This window comes from Monodelphis domestica, chromosome 1 (genome assembly GCF_027887165.1).
Source record: "Monodelphis domestica isolate mMonDom1 chromosome 1, mMonDom1.pri, whole genome shotgun sequence".
NCBI classification, from domain to species: Eukaryota; Metazoa; Chordata; class Mammalia; order Didelphimorphia; family Didelphidae; genus Monodelphis; species Monodelphis domestica.
Window position 1 is genome coordinate 519,326,540 of NC_077227.1, and position 21,941 is coordinate 519,348,480.

General features: G+C 41.5%; 2 protein-coding genes across 5 annotated transcripts in view; one reads left to right on the forward strand and one right to left on the reverse strand.

The window, feature by feature from the left end:
- The window catches only part of CLIP4 (CAP-Gly domain containing linker protein family member 4), a 144,635-nt gene extending 140,735 nt beyond the window's left edge, over positions 1-3,900 (forward strand). For all 3 annotated transcript variants that reach the window (XM_056813220.1, XM_056813222.1, XM_056813221.1), the window contains one exon: positions 3,623-3,900. In XM_056813220.1, coding sequence (XP_056669198.1) covers positions 3,623-3,686 — 64 coding nt within the window. In that variant the 3' untranslated portion in view covers positions 3,687-3,900. The remainder of the gene's footprint in view (positions 1-3,622) is intronic.
- The window catches only part of ALK (ALK receptor tyrosine kinase), a 1,130,668-nt gene that overhangs the window by 16,620 nt on the left and 1,092,107 nt on the right, over positions 1-21,941 (reverse strand). For both annotated transcript variants that reach the window (XM_007476029.2, XM_056813218.1), the window contains 3 exons: positions 8,933-9,030; positions 2,642-2,734; positions 787-888 (listed from right to left, as the gene is read on the reverse strand). In XM_007476029.2, the coding sequence (XP_007476091.1) occupies positions 787-888; positions 2,642-2,734; positions 8,933-9,030 (293 nt within the window). The remainder of the gene's footprint in view (positions 1-786; positions 889-2,641; positions 2,735-8,932; positions 9,031-21,941) is intronic.

Here is a 21,941-nt window from a genome sequence, read left to right on the forward strand (position 1 = left end):
AGAGCATTTCTAAGTCTGAATGTGGCAAATGAGTGGTGTGTGGGCTACAAGTTACTAAATCATCATTGTTAATGCTAATGTCATTGTTTAAAATAGTCATATCCATATCCTTATCATCACTCATATCCAACAGATAAAAACGCATGTGCATATCTGTGTGTATGTATATGAATTCTTATTTTGGCATAATTTAATCTTATTAGAATACTGGGGCAGCTTGGTGGCTCAAGTGGATTGAGAGCCAGGCCTAGAAACAGAAAGTCTTGGGTTCAAATCTGGTCTTTTAGTTTTATGACCCTGAGTAAGTTACTCAACCCCCATTGCCTAGCCCTTATTGCTCTTCTGCCTTGGAACAGATACATTGTAGTGACTCTAAGATGGAAGGTAAGGGGCTAAAAAAAAAAGAATGTCAATGTTCCTCTCTTAAACATTTTCGAGAACTGGAAGGGATCTCAGAGGTTACTTAATTTAAACGATGAGGAAACTGAGACTGAAGAAGGTTAAATAATTTGTCCAAGAGCTCATGGATATTAAACATCGGAGGCAAGGGTAGTATTTGCATCTGGGTCTTCTCATTTTAATTAGCTATTGATTAATAGAGCTTAACCAGGCTCTTCTGGCAATGTCCAGCTGAGACATCTGAGAGTTCTTACGAACAGGTTTAGCTTGAGCGTCTGCTCTGTTCTTTGCTAACATAGATCCTTTTGAGCAATTGGTAGCTTGTGGTTCACTCATGCAAGACAGATAGTCAATGATGTTCAAAGAAAGACAGGGAGGACTACTCACCACGTGTCTGTTTTGGATGTAAATATTCCCTCCATGAAGGCCTCTGGGGGCATCCACTTAACTGGAAGCATGGCACATCCTCCTTTCCTGTAGTAGCTCGCTCTGTAGGACAGAAGAGGAAAATTAAGTCACTTTAGCTGGGACATTGAGCAGAGGCTCCGACTGACAACTCGACAAAGTATTAATTAAGAAATTAAAATTAATGAGGGATTGGGAGAGTTAGATGAGAGAAGAAAGATCATTAGTTAAAATCATTAGTTGGATCAAGGAGATTCGCAATAGGAAGAGATGAAGAAATCAAGATGAAGGAGGAAATATCTGCTTTGGCAAAAGTTTAAGGGTCATCCTTTCAATTTTATCTATTTTTGTCTAAAAATAACAGCACTGAAGCCTTTAATAAGTATAGCCTTGACAGTCCACATCAGCAGATTGTCCAAAACAGAATAATTGAAAGCAAGGGCTCTTATTTGTCTTTTTATCCCCTACAGCATTGAGCATTGGGCCTTACACAGAGTAGGTACTTAATAATGTGTTGCTTGGATGGCTAAAACTGCCTATAAATAGTCATTTGCTTATGTACATGCTCTGAATGACCCACTTGGCCCAAACCCATTATTCCTATCTGCCAGAGTGTTTGGGGGAAGATGGCCCCAAGCCACCTGATCAGTAAGCAAGCTTAAGCAGGGGAAGAAGTGTGGGATGGGTGACAAAATTAGAATGACAGCACACTGATAGAAAACGGGTGACCAACTAAAATTATAAAAACCTTTTAAAGAAAATTACAAAAGCCTTCCCTAATGGTAGCATACTGTGGTGATATAGCAGCAACAACAATAATAAATAACATTGAAGGTTTACAGCGCACTTCAAGTATTTTATCCTTATAGCACCTCTGGGAGAGAAGTACTTTTGTTATCCCAATTTTATAGATGAGGAAATTGAGGCACCCAGGTTAAAGGACTTTCCCAGGGTCACACAATTAGTAATTGTCCTAGGCCAGATTTGAATGAATGAGCTCAGAATTTTTCTTAAATGAACTCACAAATTGTTATACTCCCCAAATGAGTCATTATTCCAATGCTGTATTATTACAATGATATCCAATATTACAGCGATTACTTTACCCAATCTTTGCTTTTGTTCTGATTCAAAGAGCAAAAGCTCTTAATGATGATTATTTTGTCCACAATCCAGTGGGACAGAGAGCATTTATTGTGTGCTTATTATGTGCCAAGAACTATGCTTTGGAGAATCCAAATATCAAAATGAAATAGCTCTTGTCCTTGAGGGGTTTACATTCTACCAGTTGCCTAACAATTGACTGAATAAAATAAAATGACTTGTTCAAGCCATTTAAGAAGTCAGTGGTTGGAACACTGGGTTTTGATGCTGGGGCTCGGGCCATTATTTTTAATAAACTATAGGGGGATTCAATGCAATTTCAAATGAAAAATGTAAAGAAGCAAAACAATATTACCTGTTTTCTTTCTAAGCAAGCATGATATAAAAAGAAGCTAGTTTCCTGCTAGCTTACAAGAAAAAAGGATAGTGGTAAGATGATTGGACTTGATTTCAGAGACTCCTGGGTTTGATTTTGTCTCAGAAATTTGCTATAGCTTTGTGACCATGGGCAAGTGATTTAGCTTTCTTGATCCTCAGTTGCCTTCTCTGTAAAAGTGGGGTAACAACAATGGTGGCACTTGTAGGATATGGTCCCAGAGCCTCCTGCCTCCAAGCCCAGCATTCTGGAGACTGCCATACTGATTCTATCAAGGCATCTCATCAAGGGAAGGCTGGATGAATGGTTGTGACTTTGAAGTGCGTGGTTAATGGAAAATTAATGGTTGTTATCTACCTGTAGATGTCCCGAGCCATTCCAAAGTCTCCAATCTTGGCCACCCTGCCTGGTCCAGAGCAGGTCAAGAGACAGTTCCTAGCAGCAATATCCCTGAAAAGAAGAGAAGCAAGACCTAGTTTCCCAAATAGCTGTTGGAAAAGAATATTTACACAAAATTAATTTTTTTAACCTTATGTGGTGTTCAGAAAGCTTGCTCCTCTGTCCTACATTTTCTGGGTTATACTTCAGTATGAAAGATTACATTTGGGGGCTCAGCAATTTTTAAAGGGGTTGTGGAAAAGAACTAGAGAAGATAGTGTCCAGTGGCAATAAAAAATAAACTAAAAACAGTGGAGCAGAGTACATTTTATAGAAAACTATGATAGATAGATAAATAGATAGATAGATAGATAGATAGATAGATAGATAGATAGATAGATAGATAAATAGGTATAGTTGTTTTCTAGGATATTGATCCAAAAATGTCAGGTGTCTTCTCTAGACATCTCTAGCTTCTGTTAAATAGTATTCTAAATGTAACATTCATAAAGTTAGCTAAAATTTTAATCTATATTTGCTACTCATCAGGTAAAGCAATGGTTTAGCCCTAGGATGTCATTAGAATGGGGCTTCCTATTTAGGAAACTCCCCACTAAGGAATTGCACATCTATTGTCCAACAGTCTTAGAAATCCTGGAGGTTACTGAGATGTTAAGTGACTCACCCAATCAGAGATAGGATTCAAACCCAGGTTTTCCTATTTTTAAGGGCATCTCACTATTCATGCTGCTGTATAAAGGCATTATTATTATTATTTACTAAAACTTTTTCTATACTTAAGGCAATGTCTTTAAGTTAGATTGCTCTAGGATTAGTTAGATAAGGCTAACGCTAACTCATCTTTATTTTTTTTTCATCTTGATAGACTTCAAATCATATCACTTTTCCATCTTTCCTGACTGGAAACTTCATTTTTTTTGTCTTTCTATCCTTATACAGAAGTCCCTTCATTCCCTTGGTCCCACAGATCCATGAAGAAAGGTCAAAGGAGCTGAGTCTATGAAATACTAAGAAGAAAATATTGGGTTGTCAGATTTTTAAATATTAAGATTCTGCTGCAAGAAATGGAGGTAGAAGTACAAATACCTCACATGGTGAATCTGGACATTTCCTTGATGTGATTAAGAGCCTGCCAACATGCATCAACTCTAGTCCCTTCTGGTAATATGTGTAAAACTACTACTATATGTAGAAATAAATGGTAAAACCTGAAGAAATCTAGAATGTGAAGTGACTTTATGTGACCTGAAGAAATCTAGAAAATATGTCTAGTGACTTTAAATTTGTGAATGGAAAGTCATGGCCTTTGGAACATGGTGATATTGCCATTTCTTCTTTCACTGAAAAATAATAAATTTGAAAGAAAAAAGAGGCCAGGGAAAGGGAATAGCTGGCTATGTAAGTGGGATTAAAGAAGAAGATTTGATTTCCTTAGGTAAATGTTAAACTGTGCTGCAACGAACCCTTAAATACCCCAAGTCTTTTTTTTAAAAAGGAATCCTAAGCTGCTTGTTAATAAGCATTAAAATAATAACTTTAGAAGATTTATTCCAGAGGTTCCACCAAAGTTTTATTTAGTTTCTACCACTGTGGAAAATTTTGAGAACCATTGTCTTAGATTGTTGTTTTATGATACCAAAACATTGACAATGGACATATGTATTAACTATGTACATATATAAATACATCCATTATATAAATACATACTGAGCTACTGTGATGTAATGAGTAAAAAACAGCTAGAGGTCTCAACCTTGGCTAAGACAACTTCTGGATACCTCAGTTTGCAATACCTATTTGCAAAATCACCTGATCTGGGTGTACTAAGGAATAGTACAGGCTACATTTTATTAAGCTAATTACTATGATTTATTGGCAATAGACATTAACATGTTGAACAAAGAATGATATAAAGAAGATAGTCCTTGACCTCAAGGAGCTGACAATCAGAGAGGAGGTGATATGTGTGTTATATATATATACACATGTATTTGCCGCATAAAAGCAAAGGAGAGATCTAGTCAAAGGAACAGAGGACTTCTAGGAGAATCTAAGGAGGGAGAAAGACTTTCTGCTGGGGTGGGAGTGAAGATCAGGTAAGAGAAGGATTAGCAATAAGAGATAAGGATATTGGAAAATGACTAGTCCAGTTTGACTGGAAAAGTAGATTGGAGCTTTTGGAGGAATAGGGATCAGGGAGGAGGTTGGGTTAGAAAAGGAAGTGGTGATAGAGGGTGGGTGGCTACATAACAGCCTCTCTGAAAAAAAAATAATCTGAGGATTTTAATGGCCAGCAAATTAAATGAATCAACAGTATTGATGCAAGCATTCCAGAAAGCTAATGGGTCCAGAACAAGGTGGGAGGTGATAGTCCCTCTATATTCTTCTCTAGCCCAGTTTGGATATGTATTCAATTCGGGATGCCACGTTTTGGGAAGGAGGTTGACAAGCTAGGGAACATTGGGAAGAAGGCAGCCAAGTTGGTGAAAAGACTAGAGAATATACCATTGACTGAAAGAACCAGGGAATCTTTATTTTGGAGAAGCAAAGATTTAAGGGTCTGGGGGTAGGACCTGAGAGTTTTGTTCAAATATTTGAAAGGTCGACATGTGGAAGACTTGTTCTGTTTGGTCTGTGACAGAACAAGATGCTGTGGGGTGGAAGTGGGGAATATGAGTTTGATAGAAGTAAAAATGTCCCACCAATTGGAGTAGAATTGGCTGCTTCCAGAAGCAGTAGTACTTGCTCTCTCTGGGGGCCTTGAAGCAGAAATTAGATGACTTCTCATTAGGGACATTGTAAATGTGAATCTCAAATCAAGTTGGACAAGATGGATTCTGGGGCTCTTTTTGACACAGATCCTTTGTGTGCTCACTGGCTAGCCAAGAAATCCCCCACCCATTTCCCCAAAGCAGTACTACCTCATTTCTTCAAAGAGTTAGTGATCTGGTGAATCATTGACAATATCTTGTCTTTTTCAATGTATGAGGCAAGATATGTCTTGAGAGATATCCTTGTGTACAAGATGGAGAAATGTAGGCTGCATGATGGCATAGGGGATTCCCAGCTGGCTGATGGCAACTAGTGGGGGGGGGGGCCTCTAATGTGCTGCAGGGCCCGTCTAGTGTTTTGGATGAAGTCAAAGAAAGAACAGACATTTTATAAAATTGGCAGATGGCAACAAGCTGGGAGGGAGAACTAAAAGGAAAGATGATGGAATCAAGATTCAGAATGATTTCGACTGGCCCTAATGAGATAAGCTGAAATGCAACAGGGAAATACTATATGCTTAGGATTAAGAAAATCAATTGTACAACTATAGTATTTGGGAGATGTGGGGATTATTTTGTGTGTGAAAAAAGACTGAGGTTTGGCTGACCACAAGCTCAATACAAAACTAGAACTATATAAGACTACTGAAAAAAAAAAAACCCTAATGCATTTTCAACTCTTAACAGGCATTTAGTGACTAGATAATGAGAAGTAATAGCCCAGCTAGTCTGCATCAGTCAGACCGCATCTTGAATATTGTATCTAGTTCTGACTACCACATTTGAGGCAAAGATATCTACAAGCTGGATTTCACTTGAGGAAGATGACCAAGACAACCGCAGGCATGGGGATCATTCCAGGGGAAGAACAGGGAAAGGGAAAATCTAGAGGGGACATGATAGCTGTTGTGGATGAGAGAGTAGACATTCTCAGTGGTACGATGAGGTTCAAATGAGATTATGGACATAAAGTATTATATAAATCCCAGTTATGATGATGATGATGATGATGATGAAGATTAGTGTCCAGTAACCAGGCCTCCAGTCTGGTAATGACTTTATTCCCTACTGAACTCAAGGAAAGCTTATAGAGTAATTCAAGGTGTATTGGTAAATGCTTAGCAACTGGATTCTTAAGGAAAAAATTAGATGCACATACTTTTAAATTTAATCTATGTTATGAGCATCTTAAGCCCATACTGTCAAGAGAACAATAAATAGGTGTGTAAGATATGTAGACATGGCTCCATTCCTGGATGGAGCTTTAGAGAGAAGAACTGAGAGGTAAACAGATAGAAGTTACTGGGTGGCAGGTTTGGACTCTGCATAAAAAAATTAGAATGGTCCAGGCTACCTTACAAGGTATTGAGCTCCTTGTCATCCAACGTATTAGGGCACCAGGGATTTTACAGAGAGGATTTCCCAACATTGGTTGGGTGGTTGAGCTAGGAGATCTTTGAGGTCCCCTCCAGTGCCAGGGTTCCTCATGGTAATTACATAAAGCATGATGTCTGGTGCCTCACCCTTTCACTAAGGATGTGGTTTTGACAGATGGAAGAGCTTTCTGAAAGAAGGAACATATATCAGTGGCAATGGGGTTCTCAATTGTTGAATCAGAGAATGATCCAACCAGATGGGACCTTAGGGATTCTCTAGTCCGTAAAGGCATGTCCATTACTGTTTCCATTCAACCACAGTTTGCCTTTTTTTTTTTTAAAGAAAATGATGGCTCTCCATGTGTCTGTACTACTTAAGGTGAAGATTGCCAGGATGATGGTAGGGGATAGACTAGATGACATAGTAAAAAAATTCCAGAATCTTAGATTTTGAAAAAAGCTCATCTAGTCCAAACTTTGCCTAATCAAGCAGACTATCTACAAATATCACCAGTGAATTCAGATTTCATTCATTCAGATTTCATTTGAAATCTCTAGAGAGAGTTTGTAGCCAGGAATCATGAAGGTTCATTTTCCAAAGTTCAAATGTGGCCTCAGACACTTGCTAGCTGGATGACCCTATGAAAGTCACTCAATACTGTTTGCTTCAGTTTCCTCATCTGGAAAATGAGCTGGAGAGGAAATGGCAAATGGGTTCATAAAGAATCAGAGAGGACAGAAAAACAATGGAACAACTGAATGGACGAAGGAACCCACAACTTCCTGAAGTAGCCCATTACATACAATGAAAAGCTCTGATAGGTTTGTCTTTACAAAAATATGCTTTTTGCAACTTCCACCCAGTGTTCCTTGCTTTATCTCCTGGAGGCAAGCAGAAAATAAGTCTAGTCTCTTCAAAAGTAAAAGCCTCTCTAAATATTTAAGAACAATGATCATGTCTCCCCCTCCAACCCTCCTCTCTTGGTTGGTAAACATCCCCAGGTCTTTGAGTTGATCCTTACATAGCAATCCTCTGTGTCACCTTTCTCTAGATTCATTCTAGCTTGGCAATGCCTTTTCAGAAATGTGGCAGCTGAACACAGTGTAACAGGTTAGGTGCCAACCTTGAAGCATTTGCAAAAGACCCTCCTCATTGGTGGAGGAAAAGATGGTTGTAAGTATGCCTGTGTGCATGCTCATGGGGCAGAAAAGGCCTGAGAGCTTTGGTAGCCTTTCACATTGGCATTCCACCATCATTCCCTCCATCAATGTGGAGTGTCTTATGCAAATGCTCCAAGTTTGAGCCCTGGGTTATGCTTTATACAGCTTTTAGGTATGCATTATGAGTGATGAGAAAGCCCCACTACACTTCAGTTTCTGAATCCGTATAATGGACACAATGCTGCTTTTCACGTACCCACTAAGCTAATAGTGAAGGTTAACTTAGAAAATGATTGGATAAGCTTTGCAAAGAGTCTGTTAATGCATTTTGCTTTTAAAGTTTCCTCTCTATTGATGAGGCTGACCTCAGAGCCCCAGATGTGAAGATAATAAAAATATATAGGGAACAGCGGCAAATGGAATGTGGCAAGTCCTTTTAATGGAGTCCCAGGTCTAAAGATACATGTTTAAAGTCAGATTTCAACAGGGAGAGAACCAGATTTCTAATGTAGAGAAAATAGTTCTTTTCTTTGTATATTTCACAATTTTGGAAATCTTGAATTCCATTTCATTCTGCCTTTGAAGCCCTGTGAAGTTTGAGCCTGCCATGAACATGAAAGCTGAACCCTCTTCCTTCCCTCCCTCCCATGCAAGACACAATAACACAGCCAAAGTTCCCAGAATAAATCATTTACATTTCTACCACTGGAATCAAAATTATGATGCTGATTTTACAGATGGAGAAACTTAAGTCTCAGTGGATTCAGCAATCATCCAGAATTCATCCCTGGTTGATTAAGAAAAATATCCTTGTTTTTTGCTTGCCTCTTGGGCATTGTGCCTTGTTCCAGCCTTTGGGCAGGACTCTGCCCTCAGCCTAACGAAGATGAGACTGCCTCTGGCCGGGGGGCAAGAACAACCGGAGCATCGCTCTGCCTTACCGGTGGATGAAGTGGTTTTCTTCCAGATACTGACAGCCACAGGCAATGTCACGGGCCACATGCAGCAGGTCCAACATAGCCAGGGAGGAGGGCTGGTTCTGGAAAGACAAAAGTAATGACACCCCTTCAGTGAAAAGCAGTTTGAACTTGCTTAGTGAGGGAGAACAACAGTTATTTGTACAGCTCCCATGCAGCAAAGAGATTGTATTTGTAGTCAGTTAAATCCCAGATCTGACACTCGCTGTGGAACATCGGGCAAGCTTAATCTCTCCAGGCCTCAGTTTCCTCAATGATAAAATGAAGGGTTTGGATTTCATGGTCTCTACGTGGCTAGGTGGCACAGGGGATAGAGCCCTGGGTTCTGTAGTCAGGAAGATCTGAGTTCAAATTTGATTTCAGACACTTACTAGCTGTGTGACACTGGGAGAGTCACTTAAACCTGTTTACTTGGTTTTCTCATCTGTAAAATGATCTGAAGAAGGAAAGGGCAAACTATTCCTGTATCTCGGCCAAAAAAAAAAAAACCCAAATGGGGTCAGGGAAAGTTGGAAATGATTCCACAACCACCACCACAAGGTTCTTCTTTGTTTAAATCTATGACCTTATGGTTTACAAAGTATTTTTTCATTTGGTCCTCCCCAAATCCTGTGAAGTAGGCATTATAGGGAGTATTATCCAAGTTGTACAGATGAATAACCTGAGGATGAGAGATAAGTGACTTACCTAAGGTCACACAACCAGTAAGTGTCAGAACTGGGATTTTTAACCTAGGTTTTCCTGACTCAAAATCTATGTTCCATCCTGCCTCTCCAGGTCTGACATTACGCTATATACTTTACAGTGTAAAAGGATTGCAAGACCTCTTATATATACCATCTTATCCAAGCCTGGCATCCACCCTTTGAGGTACATAATCTGTTATTGTCCCTGTTTTAGGAAATTGGGGTTTAGAGAAGTTAAAAGTGACTTTTCCATCATCATAGCAATCAGGAAGTGCCAGAAGGTGGGATTTGAATCAAGACCTCCAAGTCTGACACTTTACACCATACACATTGTCTCCAATTTATTAAACACTTATAAAGTGTAATGGCTTAGACTAGCAGGAGATGAGGAATCCAGGACACAGATCATGGCCTGGATGACACAGATGAACTCTCCTAGAAAACTGAATAAAGCTCATGATAATAGGGTGAAAGCATGACAAAAGACCAGAGGAGCCATCACTTCCAACTGGGTGCACCAGGGAAGCTTCATGGAGGTAGAAATGAAATTAGGGCTACAGGATGTGGCAGATTTTACCAGGTGGAAATGAGGAGGCCACCGTGTAGTGTGCTCCTTTGGGCAATCTTTTCTGCTCATGGGGGACTGAGGTCCATGGACTAGATGCAGTTCTTGATTTTGGAAGATTCAGAAATTCAGGACATGCCAAGACAGCTCAGATGATCCTTTTATTATATTCTGCCGACTCCAGAGCACCACCATAGGGCCTCCTTATGGAGCACAGACAGATGCCCATGGGGTACTGACTTTTTCTGGGGTTCAATGGCCAGGGCTGTAAGCAAAAGGAGTCAGGAGGAAAACTCTAGCCCAGCATCGCTATCCTGTTACAAGCTTCCCTTGGCCTTGCCTTCTATATTTTCCCATAAGCCCCTCCATGAAGCTCTGAAAAGATGGACTTGGGGGCAGCTGGAAGGCTCAGTAGATTGAGAGCCAGGCCTAGAGACAGTAGTACCCAGGTTCAAATGTAACCTCAGATACTTCCTAGCTGGGTGACCCTGGACAAGTCACTTAACCCCAACTGCCTAGCCCTTACTGCTCTTCTGCCTTAGAACCAAAACTTAGTTTTGATTCTAAGAAGGTGAGGTTTTTTTTTTTTAAAGAACAAAGAAAAGAAGGTTTGACAATTGTACCAGCATTGCAGGCAGTGTGAATTTCATTTAAATATCTTCATTTCTCTGAACAGGTATGATTGGACCCTCAGCAACACATCCCCAATGTGCAACCTCAGCTATGTTCTTTTATCTTCTTCCACAGAATCAAAGCATCTCAGAGCTGGCAGGGTCTTCAGAGGTCATTTAGTCCATTTCACACCTTGACAAGAATTCTCTGTATGACATCCAACAAATGTTCATACCTTTGCTTGAAGACCTTTTGTGAACGGGAAGCCTCCATCTCCCAAGGCCACCCATTCCACTTTTGCATCATTTTAATAGCTAGTTTTCTCCAACATCAGGTTTAAATTTGTCTCTGCAAATCCATGCCATCCACAAATGTAGTTAGCAATCAGTTGTGAAAAATATTAAATGACATTGGGCTGCCATATATTCCTGGGACAAACATCCCACCAAGGCCCTCCTTTCAAGTTGGTTTTGAACCCATTTGGGTCCAGCCATCACCCAGTCTGGATCCACTTAATTGCTACATTATCCACTTCATGTCTTTCCAACTTTTCCCATAAGAATAGCATGAGTAAATTGACCAATAAATATTAAGTGACTACTATGCACCAGGCCCTGGGTTGAGCATTGGGTCAAATGCTTTGCTAAAATCTAGGTAAATATCCACAGTATTCTGCTCTAGGAATGACTCTAGGAAACCTGTCAGAAAAGGCTAATGTGGCATGACTTGTTACTAACAGGGAGGGAGTGGCATTTATACAAGTGCCTAGAAGGAAACGACTGGGTGTGATCTTTTAAAATGGTTCTGCCCTTTCCATTCAGGTGTATTTCAAAATGCTCAGGGAAAAATGATTTAACTTCTTCAAGAATCCTCAAGATTGGGTGGTGGTGGAGGACTGGGGAAGTTTCAGGGTTTTGGTAGGCTACCTAAATCATAACCTCAAGTTATTCAAAATCATTTTTAGATAAAAACTGATCTTCCCCTCCCTTATTTCCTTCTTCTCCCCAGCAGAACTTTTAGTCTTGTCTGTTGAGTAATGGCTTGTTTCTTCCTATTCTTTGGACCCTTGTTCAACCTATTTATTCTCTTCACCCAAATTGTCCTCTTCCTTTCAGCCTATCTAAATCACACTCATGAGCAGGAGCAAATTCAGTAAATGGGGATTTCATTTTTGCTGCACACAGAAGACTTGCAGATCATGAGACCATAAAGACTTAGAGCTAGAATGGACCCTAGGGTGAGATGGTCCTGGTCATTCAAATAGAAAGTGGCAGAGCAGAGATTTGAACCAGGCTCTCTCTCTCTCTCAATCCAACATTCTTTCCAGTGCTATGCATTTTCCATACTATCAATTTATCCAAAACTGAAATGGAATTTAGGCTACTAAAGATTTGTTGGGCCTCAGGCTAACTACTGATGGTTTGCTCCAATTGGTTTTATTCCTTGGGCTTTTCCTCTCCTCTCCTCTTTTCTTTTCTTTTCCCCCCTTACTTTCTGTCTTAGAATCAATACTGTTTATTGGTTCCAAGGCAGAAGAGCACTAAGGGCTAGGCAATGGGGGTTAAGTGATTTACCCAGGGTCACACAGCTGGGAAGTGTCTGGGGTCAGATTTGAACCTAGGACCTCTTGTCTCTGGGCCTGGCTCTCAATCCATGGAGCCACCCAGTTGCTCCTCCTTGGACTTTTGTGGATGGCAGTATGAATCCTGTGATATTATCAGCCATGAGACTTAAAGAAAAAGCTAAAAACATACAAAGGTGTGTGTTTGTGTGTGTGTGAAAAGCTTCTAAAAGGCAAATCCAATTCAAGCCTACAAAACCTTAGTTATAGTATCCAAAAAGAAGTTTTAGCATTGACATGCAACCATTTGATGAGACATAAAGTTTAGAAAAGATACTGCCCTTGGCTGCCTCAGAGTTTATGGTCCAATAGAAGGATATATGCTAGAGGCTAAGGAAGAGCTGGCTCATAGTTAAATTTTCAGTGTGAACATTTATACCTCTGAAATGGCAAATACTACAAATCAGGGCTAGATTTATTGTTTTGTTGAGACTTAAGAAAAGTGATGGAGAAAATGTTAATGCAGATAAATGTAAATGTATGTCCCGCATACATTTCTCCCCCTAGATAGAGCTTGTCGTTAAATATTTATTGCTAGGTAAGTTAAGAAGACTATCTCGGGCCTGGTTGTTTTGGTGGGTTGGTGGGATTCCAGGCTACGGATCTTTTTTGGAAGAGGATACTTCCCTTTGAACTACACCTGTTCCCTCTCCCTCCTCAGAGAAGCTCTGGATACAAGCGCCTCCTAGGGAGGCCACAAGGAGTTCTGAGAAGCAGCAGAGAATCCATCCCGATGATGGGCTGGCTGGGGATGATGGATTCAAGCACCCTGACGGGCGGCTGAGTGCCCTTTCTTTCTCTCACTGCTCCATACTCATACTCCAGTGGCTTTGTTGCCTCACGGACATCCCTCCAGTATTGGCAGGTCCCACGGCGTAGGTCCATCCTGTGTAGACTCTGATTCTTGCCCACCCTCTGCCGCAGTGGCCCTCCATCGTGCCAGGGGCCTTCCTGGGGTTCTCTTGACTTTGCGTGGAAAACAGTGGATCATGCGAGCTACTTAGCAGTTCTACATGTGATCAGCCCAACTTTTTTTGGTCATACACTTCTCTGAGGCCCCTTTTCCGTGTTATTTATCATTATAATGTGTGGTTGCCAGCATACCCTTACCCACTATGCCCCTCGCTAGTTTCCTTTTGATTGATCTTATGTTTTAATTCTTCAGAGACTGTATTATTCCATGACTTGAAGCCATACAAACACTCTGAGAAGAATTCTGGTGTTGAAAAGACAGGAGAAGCTAGCCAGCAGATAATACCAATGTAGCCTGTGGCTCAGGCCCCTCCAAAGTCTCTGGGCTCATCAGACCTGGGTTCAATTTTCAAATGGTGACCCCTGGAGGGTCGGTATCTCACTTTTGAGTCATTGGGGTGTCCCAGAATTTACTATCAGAGAAATGTACAAAATGTAGATTAGGTATAGCTCCTGTCTGGGTTCCCCAAAATTTGGGTAAAGGGAGTTCCCTGATCCCATATAAGCCCTAAAGGTAACAAATACAAATCAAGTAACAGCCTTTACTTTATCACATTGAATATTCAGAAAATGCACTCAGAGGAACAATAAATGCTTATTGATTGAGCAAGGGAGGCAGTACATAAATAGGTATGGAAAACCCATAAAGCACTCAAATAGCTCATAAACTCGCCTTGCCAGAGAATTGAACTTAAGGTTGCCAGTGACCCACCTTTTGCATTCCAGTCAGTGAGTCCGTCCTCTTTACCCCATGGTTCTCTCCCCTTTTGCTCCCCCAAATCTTCTCCTCCCCTCCCCACAAGCCTTATAGCATCATCCTATGATTTAGGCTCCTTCCTTTAACGGTAAATAGAAAACTCCTAAATAAGAAATCTCTTTCCTACCAGGCTTGCATTGCCTAAATAACTAGAGACAGAAACTCAGTGTAGATAGGGGTGACCAGGCCCCCCAAACCCTGGCACATTATTTTCTTTCTCTGGCTCTGGCTCCCTACCCTCTGCTGTGGAACTTTGAGTTTCTCAGGAAAAGGTAAGATAGACTAGACATTAAGGCTAGGGGAGGTAGCAGTATGGTGCAGGGGATCGAGGGCAGGGATTAAAGTCAGAAGACTCATCATCTTTTGTTCAAATGTGGCCTCAGACACATCCCAGACCCTGGGAAAGTCACTTCCCTCTATTTGCCTCAGTTTCCTCATCTGTAGAATCAGCTGGAGAAGGAAATGGCAAACCATTCCAGTATTTCTGCCAAGAACTCCAAAGTCACAAAGAGTCCGACATGATTGCATATAGCAAAGGAGCTCTAGCCTTAGTGGTGGCTCCTAGTTAGATCTCCCTTCTCTCTCGGGGCTTCAGTATTCTAATTCATAAAATAAGAGATTGGACTAGATGATCTCTAAAGGTGAAATGATGAAGTGTGTAGTGTGCTGAGTTTAGAGACAGGATGACTGAGATTTAAACCTCCCACACTCAGGGGTGTGCTAGTAAATGTTTAACAACTGGCTTGGGGATAAGGGTGGTGTATCATGACACATTTACATTTAATTTGCAAAATTATGATTAACTTTGGTTCCATCACTTTCTTAAGTCTAGATGGTCAAACCTGTTTTTGTTGCTTTGTTGTTTAGCTGTTTCAGTGATGTCCTACCTCTCATGACCCCATTTGGGGCCTTCTTGGCAAAGATATTGAAGGGATTTCCCATTTGTCTCCAGCATATTTTGCTGATGGGGAAACTGAGGCAAACAGGCTTACGCGACTGGCCCAGAGTCACACAGCTAGTGATTTCTGAGACCAGATTTGAACTTGGGAAGACGAGTCTCTCCACTGTACCATCTCACTGCCCAACAAACCAATATATCACATCAAATATGGCCCTGGTAGCGCTGAGCCCTTTCGAGCTGTCTCCAGCACACTCCTGTCCCTTATTACCTGCGTGTCCCTGAGTAAGTCCCGGAATCTGTTTCCTCTCTAAAATGAAGCTACCTTTCTGGGTTGTCATGAGGGTCAAACAAGATTTTGGACCATGCTCTGCAATCCCTGAGGCACGCTATAGAGATGCCAGCTATTTTTATGTCCTCAAGTGCTTTAGAGGGTTAAATGCATCAGGCTTGTGATTGAAATCATCTTTCTGTATCAATAAAAATAATTCAGGCTAGGGGAAGTGCTCCGAGAGCCTTCCCAGAGAGCAGGGCTGAGCCACTTGGGTGGCATTGTTGTGATTGTGTTGGTTTCTTCCAGAGGCCTGAGATCTTGGGGGGACAGAAGAGGTAAGTAAGGGGTGTATGTATATTTAGGGCAAGAGATCATCTGCATTTCTTGGACAAAAAAATAAATTCATAGAGTTAATGAAAGCCTTTAGGGGAAATCCACCTATTTTATTGATGTCAGAAAATGTCTCTTTTTCCCTCCTGAGGGAAATATTTTTTGTTCCGGCAAAAGCAGGACATATTTCTGAACCTTGGAGGTCACATAGGGAAGATTTTTCCCTCAGCGTGTGTTGTCCTAGGCCTAAATCCCCATCAAAATGGCCAGCTGAGTTCTCTGTGGATGCCTGGAATGTGAACATCTCAAAACAACTGGAATAATGAAGAGATTAAACACTACCAGATGCTTACCCTAGGGAGCAAGTTTATCAGGGCTCTTGTCTCTGGCCAGTGTTTGCAATTGACTGCTGCACTAATCAGGCTTTGCAGAAGCAATCTGCAGTCCCCAGGATGGGGGGCTGGGGCCAGGCGTGGTGGGGGCTCTGACAGTCTATCTCAGGGTGAACAGGAGGCTGAGCATCTGGACCCCCGCCCCTAACATTTGCTGGGTCTCTGCGCTATCTGCTAGCCTAATGCATGGGGAGAGCCCACAGGATTCCTGAAAAGGTCACCATCCAATGGCAGACTGTGCCATCTGAAGGAACTGGAACCGATTTTTCTGTAAATGTGCCAGAGTGCCTGGCAAAAACTGCTTAATTCCTTGATTTATCTACCCGCTTGTGAGCAGGTATATGAGGAATAGCTGAACCCCCTTTTCTATTGGTGGGGTCCTTTTCGACTCCAAAAGTTTCCCCAAGAGCCACCTGAGAAGCATCTCTATAACATAAAGAGCAGTTACAGTCCTAATGTCATTCATCTTTTTTTAAAATCCTTACCTTCTGTCTTAGAATCAGTACTGTGTATTGGTTCCAAGGCAGAAGAGCAGAAAGGCCTAGGTAATGAGGGTTAAGTGACTCACCCAGGGTCACACAACTAGGAAGGGTCTGAGGCCAGATTTGAACCCAGGAACTCCCATCTCTATAGGCCTGGCTCTCAATCCACTGAGCAAACCAGCTTCCCCCCCCCCCCCCCCAATGTCATTCAAAAGTGCAGTCCTGACTGATAAATAGGTGACAAAGACCTCAGTTTGAATGCCGTCTTAGACACTTCCTAGCTGTGTGACCCTGAACAAATCCCTTAACTTCTGTCTGCCTCAGTTTCCTATACCATAAAATAGTAAAATCTCCCAGGGCTATTGTGAGGATCACATCTGTCAAGCCTTTAGCACAGTGACTGGCAATCGATAAGTGCTTAATAATCCTTCTTACTTTCTATTTTCTTCCCCAAAGTCAAAGGCTGTTCTCCTCAACTTTCAACATTTAATATTTTCCTTTCTCTAAAAATAGGTAATGGGTTCAATTCTATCCTATTAACAGGTATTTTTAAGTGGTGTCTTCTATATACAAGGTAACATGGAACATCACCTAGTAAATAGGGCACCAGGTTTTTAAGACAGGAAGGGGGCCCCTGACATGTGAAGCCCCTCAAGGCCCCAAGAAACCCTGTATGGAAGTCTGTATACTTCCAAGATGGCACTGATCCTCATTGGGAGAGGGGGCTTTCACACAGGGAGTTCCCCAGACCTGGAAACTCAGGTCCAACCCCCTATCTCCTTTCCCCTCAACAGCCAAGACACTGTGCTAGGTGCTAGGAAAGCAAAACTTAAAAAGAAAAAAGAACAAACCCAGCTCCTGTCCTCAAGAAGCCTACAGTCTATCATGGGGGAGTAACACATGGATAAATCGATAAATACAAGGCAGTTCATGAAGGGAGAGGCATGGACAGCTAGGGGTGGGCATCAAGGTAGGCTTCATGGAAGACAAGGCTTCTGACAGAAGGGGAGAAGGGAGAAGAGCATTCCAGGCATGGGTGGCCCAGGCAAGGGGGCATGGCTTGTGCTAATGCACTGGTGATGGGTGATAGAAATGTGGAATTTAGAGAATACTTAGTAGTAGAGTTTGGTTGATAAGCAGAATGTCAGAAGGAAGAAATATGACATAAGACTGGAAAAATAGCCTGGGATCAGATTGTAGAAGGCCCTGAAGACTAGGCTTAAGAAATTTGTAGTTTCTTCTAGAGACAACCAGGTGGCACAATGGATAGAGTGCTGGGACTGGAGTCAGGAAGACTAGACTTCAAATCTGGCCGAGGACACTTATTAGCTGTATGACTCCAGGCAAATCACTTAACCCTGTTGGCCTCAGTTTCCTCCCCTGGAAAATGAGCTGGAGAAGGAAATGGCAAACCACTCTAGTATCTTTGCCAAAAAAAAGTCACAAAGAGTTGGAAATGACTGTAATTTTATTCTAGGGGCAATATGGAGCTACTCAAAGTTTTTGAGCAGGGGTGTAATGTGGTTAGACATGCTTTAAGGAAGATAATTCTGGTAGTTCTATGGAGGAGAGGTTGAGGAAGGCAGTGACTAAAAGCAGGGAGAGTACTAAAGAAGCTATAGTTGTTGTTGTTGTTGTTGTTTTAAGGTAAAAGTCAATTAAATGAAGAGGAGGGTAGCTAGGTGGTACAATGGATAGAGTGGTGGGCCTGGAGTCGGGAAGACTCTTACTAGCTGTGCAATCCTACACAAGTTACTTAACCCTGTTTGTCTCAGTTTCCTCATCTGTAAAATGAGCTGGAGAAGGGAATGGCAAATTACTTCAGCATCTTTGCCAAGAAAACCCCAAATGGGGACTGAAAGAGTTAGACTTGACTGAAATGACTCAATAACAAATGAAGAGAAGGGAAAAGTAGGAAAGTACAGCATTAGAGGAACCAAAGAAGGAGAGAGTTCCAGCATGTGGAGGTTGGGGAATAGTGCTTAAAACTGCAGAGAAGTTAATAAGAATAGGTCACTGGATTTTTGTAACAGTGGAGTCAACAGTTTTAGTAGATTCCTGAACTTAGAAGCTTGATCATAAAGGCTTGAGGACTGGATTGTGAGGAATGATAGCATTTTCTAGGATTTTCCTAATGAAAGGGGGGTAGATATAGAATTAAGGGGGATTGTGGAGCCAAATGAAATTTTTGGCTTTTAAACAATTTTTTTAAATTAAGGAAGTGGAGACCTATTTATTTATTTATTTTTTATTTTTGGCAAAAAGAAGGAGGCCAGTAAAAGGGGAGAAACTGAAGATGAGAGGGTGGGAGGAAATGACACATAGGTTCAGCTCCCAAAAAATGAAAAGGGGAGTGATGGGATCAAAAGTCCAGAAGGGTCACTTCTCCTTTGGAGTCTAGAGCAATGGAGGAAAGATAAGTGAAGATACTGTAGAGTTTCTTTTTCTCTCTCTCTTCCTCTCTCTATCTCTCTGTCATCTCTCTCTCTCTCTCTCTCTCTCTCTCTCTCTCTCTCTCTCTCTCTCTCTCTCTCTCTCTCTCTCTCTCTCTCTCTGCCTATCTATCTGTCCATCCATCCATCAGTCTGTCTGTCTATAGAGAAAGAGAAAGAGGAAAAAGAGAATAGGAGAGAGAGAGAGAGGGAGGAGATAAGGAAGTGGATGACCTTGAGTTTCTCAGAATAGTATAAATCAAAGGAGGGAAGTGGTGATTCCATAATTGAGAGAGAAGTGAAGGTTTTGAGTTGCTTTGTTTAAAGGAACCAATTAGAGACAAATAAAGAGATTGCCTGTAGCAGTAAGGGACCAGTTGAGACTAGATAATGAATTTGTAATGAAATGGGTAAATATTGGTATGACATGCCTTTCCCCACAGTATTCAGCAGCATGGAAGTAAGAGCAGAAAAGGCAAAAAGTGGGGGTGATCTAGGGTTAATGATTGATAGCATAGCCTAACGGATATTGCACCCATATAGGTAACTGTTAAAAAAATAGTATATTCAGATACTTCCTAGCCTTGTGACCCTGGACAAGTCACTTGACCCCCATTGTCTAGCCCAGTGATGGGTAACCTTTTGAGCTTGGGGTGTCAAAATTTGCCAAAAAACTGAGCATAACTTGAGTGGTATGTCACTTTGAGGAAAAAAATATAATTTTGCAATATTTATAGTTTAAATAACAAAATGTATAATTGTAATATATAACTGTATTTAATAAACCAAAATTTAATTATTTAACTTACCTGCTTAATGACTTCTTTGTTCATCTGCCAGTTGGTTTCTTTTGTTGGTTTTGATATTATTTAACTTGTGTGGGGACTAAGATCAGTGAGGGGGAATTCTTTAACTAACCTGCCTATTAATGACTTTTTTGTTGCTGAATTTCATTGGATAAATCTTCAATTGAAGGTTGGCATTTTGTATACTTCAAGCCCAAGCAAGCACTACTAACTCCATCTGTCAATCTGTTTCTTTTGTTGGTTTTGATATTATTTAATGCTGAGAATAAGGTGTCACAAAAGCACATAGAGGGAAAAATTGTGAGTAAAGCCATTGCTATATTTTTCAGGGTGCTAAAAGTGTCTGGTAATTGGTTCCAGGCACTCCTCCATTGCACATGGGCCAGAACTCTGTCCAGTCTTCTCCTGGCCTGGCCCATCCCTCCCCAGCCAGCTGACCCAGGGACGTTGCCCTCCAGCATGCCTTCCCTCTAGTGCTCCTTCCAAGCATGCACTCCTCCTTCCTGCTCCTGCAGAAGCCCCACACATCCCAGCTGCCTGGTACACACAGCCTGCCACTCACCCTCTGTCCCCACAGCCATCCTGTGGAACAGCTCCCCTTCCCCACAGAGCCATGGCCATGGCCACAGCTGTAGGCATGTGGTTCCCCGGGTATCTACGGAGCCCAAGGTGCACTGAGCCCTCATGTGGCTGTATGCCATTGAAAATGGCTATGTGTGTCATTGCTGACACAAATGTCATGGGTTTGCCATCACAGGCCTATCCTTTACTGTTCTTCTGCCTTAGAACCAATACACCGTATTGATTCAAAAGTGGAAGGTAAGAGTTGTTTGTTTGTTTTTTTTAATACTGTAAGGATTCATTGGCGGGAGACAATATCAAGTTGAGCTAATCAACTTTAGAATCAAGACTGAAGAAATAAGAGTGAGGCCAGAGAAAGCATGCTGAATTAGAATAACAGAGAAGTATGGAGTACCTGGGATTCACAGTGAGGAAAAAGAATAGGAGGTAATGATCATAGAGGAACATTTCTGAATTTAGGATCACAGAAGTAGCTGCTATGGGTAATAATGAGATCTATGATACGACTGTCCCTATGGGTGGCTGAGGCAGAATGAAGTTATCAGTTAGTGGGAAGTGAAGAAATTGATGAAGTGGGAAGCCAGAGAGAAGAACATTAGTGAGTATATTGAAATTTTCACATGTGAAGGGAGGAACTGAATGGAAGAGGAAGACTACTGTAAATCTGGCACTTCAGGAGAAAAAGCACCTAGATTGCAGGAATAAGCATTTAGATGAACTGATAGAAACAGGTGGAGTGAATTTCAAAGGATGAGAGGTTTCCGTGTGATTCAGCAGGAGGATGGTCTGGATTTAGCAGTGGATAGCAAGAAGCAGGCCAACTCCTTTTGTCCTGACCAGCACTAGAGAATATGGACAGTGGTGCCATGACTTCTGGAGAGAACGAGGTTTCTGAGTGCCAGAAGATGGAAAGAATATGAGATGAAGAGATCTAGAACAGGGGGACTCTTAATGGAGCTTGAATTCCAGAGGGCACAGTAGAAGTGAAAGGTAAAGGGTAGGGTTTGGGGTACATTAGAAATGAGTTGGATAGGAATGAAAATTTGGAAAGAGATATCAGGAGAAAAGTATTTCATCATCCCGAGTGACTTTGAATCATAGAGAAAAGGGGAAAAGATTTAAGAATTGTCAGCCATAGCATGGGGGTAGGATCAGTTGATAAGGGACTCTACCTCCAGGTTTCTGCCCAGATTGAAGAGGGCATGGTTACAAGGATGGGGCGATCAGCTTCCAAAAAGTTGGCTTGCTACACCAACCATAAGGGAGCTGATGGTGGAGCAAGCCTGGGAGTCTGGCTGACTCTTTGTCAGTGATTATCTGGTGATTGGGTTCTGTGAAGATTAAATTTAACTCTCCCCTGATTGTGAAAATGAAATTAATTAACTCTCCCCTGATTATGAAAATTAAATGAACTCCCCTACCCATTTTTAGATCTAATCATCAAAAGTATAAACATCCCACTTAATCATTAAGTGGGGAGGTCTGTGACCCACATGTGCAAGAGTGGGTGACATATCAGAATCAAACTGACTTCCCCTAGGGCCGTCCTAAACAAAGCTTCAAC